This window comes from Lampetra fluviatilis, chromosome 11, assembly GCF_964198595.1.
Source record: "Lampetra fluviatilis chromosome 11, kcLamFluv1.1, whole genome shotgun sequence".
NCBI lineage: Eukaryota > Metazoa > Chordata > Hyperoartia > Petromyzontiformes > Petromyzontidae > Lampetra > Lampetra fluviatilis.
The window spans coordinates 1088859-1095379 of record NC_136285.1 but is presented as its reverse complement, the minus strand read 5'-3'; the positions used below and the strand labels follow the sequence as shown (position 1 = coordinate 1095379).

Below are 6521 nucleotides of genomic sequence, written 5' to 3'. Positions count from 1 at the left end.
AAGCGTAATTATCCCAACCATCCGTGACTATGCGCAAGAGCCCCTGCGGTCCCGCTACACATGCTGTCCCGTCCCTCCCCTGCTTGCCCCGTCGACACGTGGGTGGTGTGTGTGGGGGATGCGCTTCTACCGCGGTGGCCGAATGCCCCTAGCCGCGGCCATACCATCTTAAGGCAGGTCGCAGCGCCGCGGTGCAACGTAGCGTCGGGGGAGGCCGTCCAATTCCCGGATCGCCGGAAACCGTGAGAGTTAATCCCGATAAGGGTTTCTCGGATAAAAACCGGTTGATCAGGTGACCTTCCCTTCCAGCTCTATGGGGGGAAATGCGTGCGGGTGTGTTCATGTGAGGTGAGGTGAGGGGGACGAGGGGTTGGCTCCGTCGCTTGGTGGTGGCGAGGTCGGGGATGGGGCGCCTGCCGAACGGCTTCGTGGCGGCGGCATCACAAGTGCTCACCAGCGCAGCCCAATTAGTGCTCACCAGCGCAGCCCAATTAGTACTCACAAGCGCAGCCCAATTAGTGACCATGGGCCGGATAAATGTCCTCGGCGGGCCGCATGTGGCCCGCGGGCCGTAGTTTGAGGACCCCTGAGCTAGCACATTGTGCTATGAACCTGGTGACCCGAGTACGATTCCAGCTCACAGCTAAAGTCGGTAACGAATATCTGAACTTGCCCTGTGCCTCCTCGAGGTTGTACCTGGTGTGGTGTTTAAAACATCGCCACTAGGGAGACAAAGGCAGCCGGACATGGTGCTGTCCACCCACCCCCTCGAGTGTCGATCTGGCCTGAATAGGTGCTCGCCAACAGCACTTGCCCCAACAGTCTGGTAAGGCTATAGGGGGGATCTTTGTCTTTAGTGAGACTGGGTCTCAGAGTTGGAGTTTGCAGAATTCGGTCACTGCTGGTTTGAGCATTAGTTCCTTGGGGGGTGGGGGCGGGGGTACCAATCTGAAGTGCGATGTGAACATCGATCCATTGCTCCCCAATGATTATCAGTTAATATGGGCACATTTATCACTTTATTTCATTTGTATCCACTTTTACTGCTTACATTTTATACATACGTTTTTAGTTGTAATATAAATTAGCAGTGGAAGCCACAAATCTGGTATTGCTCAATGTATTTTCCGAAAACAAACCTTGCATTCCCAAGCGATAAGGGTAGAGTTATGTTTATTTTTTTCCAATGATTCACTCATGCAAACAGATAAAGCAAATCATGTACACAAGTGCCCACATACGAGTGCATTCTTGCGTGGCATATATATGTGGAGCATTATTACACACACGTACAGACTTCATTTACAAACCATGGCTGCCCATGCACTGGGTTTACTGCTGTTGCTGATGTCTGTGGGAACAAGTGTAACCCAAGACCCTATGTAAGTAATACTGCACGTGTACAATGTGTGTTATATTAAGCACGACATAGGTGATATGGCCCAGCAATGTCGAATTAAGCCCCTATCATAGATGTTCCTGGTTCGAATTGGGAAAAATCAACCTGATTAATACTGCAGTGTGAAATAATCTTAAGAAATATGCAGTCGGCTTCACTCACATTGGACGTTAATATTCCATTGACATTACAGTATTTGAAGTAAGTCGGCCACTGTGTGCTGTCAATATGGTGTCAATTTGCCAAATTCGACAAATGTCACTGCAAATTACACAATTAGCATTTCGCATGAAGTAAAAATTATCGCCTCCTACTAGCAGACTAAAGCCCGATTGTAGGCCAGGTGCGGAGTCATCGTGTGCACTTAGGCGCACTTTTGAATGTTTGAGATGTTATGCAAGTCACTTCTTGCGTGTAAAACGCTGAGACGCCCCGGAATTTTATTAAAACAAATTATTACCATTGATAATCCACCTGATCAAATAGATACAGATTCTAGAAGGCTAGGAACTTGAGTTAACGACATATTTTAGGTACATAGAAACGACATACATACACAGATACAATATACACACTGTAATACACAACTCTTATAAAGCGTCTGGCATTTGAGCCAACGTATTTTTACGTTTATCCAAGATACCCTTAGTGAGTCTCATGATTCTGGAGAGAAAAACCGGAGGACCTGGAAAAAAAAATCCACACGACCATATATAATAGATATGGATGATGTTGCTGTCCCTTCACGTATTTGCATCCAGGGTTCTCCTCTCAGTCCCGAGTGTGATTCTCATTGGGAGCGACGTCAATGTGCTTGTGGACGCACGCGGCCTCACGGAAGACGTGAGCGTTGTGGTCAGGGCGGAAGAGTTCTTGACTAAAAAGCAGCTCGCCACCCAAACAATCACTCTGACTCAGCTGGACCCAGCCATCGCCACCCTGAAGGTAAAGCAATTGCTTTAAAATCAACAATAATAGTCAATGACAAACCCAAACTCAGGATCATATTGGACACCACTACAGACTGCGCTCCGTCAAAAGTAAAACTGCACTCTCTGTCACTCTCCCGAAGCCCTCTCATGAGTAGCAGGCTTCGACATTGACATTTAACCTCTGAACATATCGACAAGCGCAATATAATATAATAGTTTACCAATAAAAAAAGAATTGTCAAAAACATCTGTGTGAATCATGTTTAAGAAACAAAGGCAGAACAACAAGAAGCAATAACACAAACGAACAGTAGCATAATCTAGCTAGCCAATCCCCAACATAAATAACAGGTTGAAAAACAGGCTTCATAACAAACCGACCTATTTAAGTACACTATTAAGTAAGGTGTAAAAAGCATGTCGCTCCTCAACAGTGCCATACACAATACGAAAACAGTCATTATTTACCCAGGAAAGCCACATTGGGATGTTTAACCAACACCCATTGCAGTGCATATGTTAAGCTATGGCACGAAACTGGAGGATCGAGAGGAAACCCATGCAGAACCGGGCGATAAAATACTCCACACAGAACAGCGCTCGAGTCGGGAATCGAACGCAGGGAGAGGGGCGTGTGGGAGCCTGGCCAATGGGTGGGGGCGCACGGAGAGGGGTGGGGGGCATGGGGGACCGTACAGGTTTGGGGTGAAGGGGTCAATGTGTCCTTTATGAGGGGTAGTTGATGCCATCGAACACTTCACACCCTCCACTTTACACTACGAGATCTCTTTTACCAGTGGCAAAATATAGTAGTAGGTTTTTACCCTTTTAAACTGGTGTAGTGGTGATACGCGCTGGGTGTATATGTCGTGTGCCAGCGCGTATGTACGGGTGTGTGTGTGGTGACGCGCGCTGACGGGGAGGAGCAGGCGTCAGTGCGCGGGTGGGGGTAGTGCTGCTGATTGGCTGTGTGCCGGTGACGCGCCCAGAGGGAGTGATCGGGTAGCAGCGCGGTGTGATTGGTCGGGGAGTGGAAACACGCGCTGAGCGGAACCGGATCGTAGGGATAGCGCGTGGGGATTGGGTAACTGAGGAGCGGTGCCGACGTTGAGGTCCGCATCCGCTCCGTCTCCCGGGAAGAAGGGGTATATAAGGTGATGCACAGAGGAGCAGGGGAGAAGTGGAACCATCTAAGAATGAAGACGAGGGTGCAGAGATAGAGCCCGGAGAGGAGAGTGATGGAGAGTAATGGAGAGTAATGGAGAGTAATGGAGAGTAGAGGAGAGTAAGGTATAAGTGTGTAGCCAGCGAGAGAGAACGGTCTACACGAGCTGAGTGATGTATAGTGTGTAGCCAGCGAGAGAGAACGGTCTACACGAGCTGAGTAATGTATAGTGTGTAGCCAGCGAGAGAGAACGGTCTACACGAGCTGAGTGATGTATAGTGTGTAGCCAGCGAGAGAGAACGGTCTACACGAGCCGAGTATGCATACGGTGTAGCCAGCGAGAGAGGAAGGTCTACACGAGCCGAGTATGCATACGGTGTAGCCAGAGAGAGAGATGCAAAGTCTACACGAGGCGAGTGGAGAGTGTAGCAGAGGCGCAGAGTCTACACGAGGCGAGAGAGGAGTGTAGCCGAGGCGCGGAGTCTACACGAGGCACAGAGAGCCGGCAGCACAGAATCCAGAGTCAAGAGAAGCGCATTGTGAAGAAGAGAGGCCACGCGTTGTATTGTTACAAGTCAAGATTTAATAAAAGAAGTGTGTTCCCGTCAAGGAGTTTCCTGCCGTCATTTTCCAATACTTCATCTGGCGTCAGAAGTGAAACGGGCTTCCAAGTATGGAGACGAGGAAGACCCGTAGGACCCACGGGATTGACCGCGAGGAAGACCTGGACGACTCGGGGCCGCTGGTGGCGGGGGGTGAGGAAGAGGACTTGCCCACGCTGCAGGGTCCGTCGACGGCGCCGGCCGAGCGACCGGGGACAGACGCCGGGCTTCGTGAGGCGCACTCCCGACTGGCGGAGCTGCTGCTCGCCGCCGCGTCCATCTTGGCGGAGATCAGCTCGTCGGGAGGAGCGGGGACGGTGGGGGACATTTTACAAGGTCGCCCCGCAGATTCCCGCCAAAACGAATGGGGGATTCCCGCCATTGCGCCTGGGCCTACTTTTGGCGGGAACGGCGAGCGCCACGTGGTGGTGGGTTCCCAAGCGCGCGCATCGACGTCATCAGCGCGCGAGGGGGTCCGCCATCTTACGTCTGCTGCTGGAGCCGCCATCTTAGACACCGACGGACAGGCGGAGAGGAACCACGAGGCGGATGACTTCATTTTTCAGCAGCGCCTGCCCACGTTGTCAGCCTTCAAGGCGGAAGGCGGAGACTGGGGCCAATTTCAGCGAAGGTTTTTGGCGCATCAAGAGATGTCAGCGTGGTCCGATGCTACGGCGCTGCGGGCATTGCCCGCCATGCTGGACGACGATGCGCTCGCGGCCTTCAGGGCTGCACGGAAGTCGGACCGCTCCACGCTGAAGGATGCGCTGGGTTTGTTGGCCAGGGTCTACGGGCCTCCCTCTACATGCCGCCATCAGTTCTACGCAAGACGGAAAGCGGCCACGGAGACCGCGCTGGCCTATCGCACGGCGTTGCTGGCTCTTGCTGATGCTGCGTTCCCTCGGATGGACGAGGAGGGCCAAGACGCGATGGTTTTGGAGCAGCTGCTCAAGTTGGCGCAGGACCTGGGGGTCCCTATCAACACAGCTGACGAGATTGATATTTCTTCTTTGAGAGTCGCCACGAGTATTCAAGCGCACGAGGCCCTACAACGGAAGCAAGGCGTTGGTTGCAACGCTGCTGTCGTCACAGCCCCGGGTTTGGTGGTCGCCGAACCCCAAGTCGTCAGCCCACGAGAGGAGGCGTTCGCCACGGGACGACCAGGGGACTGGAGGCCGGGGGCCCGGTCGCCTCTGCGATCGGGCCGAAAGTCGGAGCAACCAAGATCTACTCCGACCCTCGTCACGTGCTATAACTGCGGCCTCCGGGGCCACGTGGCGTCCGGGTGCCGCGCTCCGCGGCAGCGCGCCATGGGAGCTCGGCTGGACGACGACCGAGAGCCCAAGTCATCTCTACAATCCCCGGCAAGTCGCGGCACCTCACACGCTCGGCCTGTTTATTCGGCACACATGGGACGCCGCGTTGCGGCGGAGGAGGGCCGGTTAAGGTTCGGGGATTCGGTTCGGCGAGGGGGGTTCGGCCGGGACCAGGGAGACATTGAATGGGCGGAATTGGGGCATAGAATTGTGGCTGCTTCGGCGGGTTCGTCCGTTGTTACGGGATCTATTGATGGGGTTGAGATTAGGGTGTTAGTGGACACGGGGGCATCGGCAACTATTATATCGGACCTCATTTATAATATTCTTCCAGTCCAATGTCGTCCGCTGCTTCCAGTGGATGTGCCATTTTACGCCGCTAATGGGGGATCGTTGGGCATTATCGGTCAGGTTAGGGCGTCCATTTGCATTGGAGATATCAAATTGTCGGGGCCCGTTTTCGTTTCATCTTCTTTGGCAGTTCCGTGTCTTTTGGGCACTGACTTTTTGGCTAAAATGCCCATTAAAATTCTTATCGATCAACGATGCATTGAACTGCCATCGGGTCGCCGGATTTCATTTTTGACGGGCCCTACTGACATTCGGACGGCGTGCGCTACGATACAAGCGGTGGCGACGCAGACAGTGCAAGTGCCCCCGGGTTCACAGATGTTGATTCCCCTCCGGTTGCGGAAACCATGGGTGAGGGAGGCTTCGGGACAGAGTATGCTTTTGGGTCCTTCTAACAAGGCTGTCGGGGGTCTTGATTTATCGGTGGCTCACACTTTGGTGCGGGCTGACAGGGATCCGTTTGTGATGGTTTTGAACGCGGGGTCGCGACCAGCTGTCATTCCGCAGGGCACCGTGCTGGCTCACGCGGCGCAGGTCCCTGGGGATGATGGGTTGGTTGCGCAGGTGGGCTCGAGCCCCGCGCGGAACGTTGAGCCAAGGGAAGACCTTGAGTGGGTCCATTCGTTATGTGCCGCCTCGGACGATTTGTCGGCGGCGCAGTTGGGTGCGCTGCGCGAGTTGCTCATTGAATTCTCTGATGTATTCAGTAAACATAAGTATGACATTGGGTGCACGGATTTGTTGCACCATCACATT

The 6521-nt window shown here is 53.3% G+C and overlaps 1 protein-coding gene across 1 annotated transcript in view; it reads left to right on the top strand.

Moving 5' to 3' along the window:
- The first annotated feature begins 1311 nt into the window (after positions 1-1311).
- Positions 1312-6521, top strand: part of LOC144934673 (complement C3) — a 238628-nt gene continuing 233418 nt past the window's right edge. The window contains exons 1-2 of the mRNA XM_078860724.1: positions 1312-1382; positions 2161-2344. Of these exons, the coding sequence (XP_078716850.1) occupies positions 1312-1382; positions 2161-2344 (255 nt within the window). The remainder of the gene's footprint in view (positions 1383-2160; positions 2345-6521) is intronic.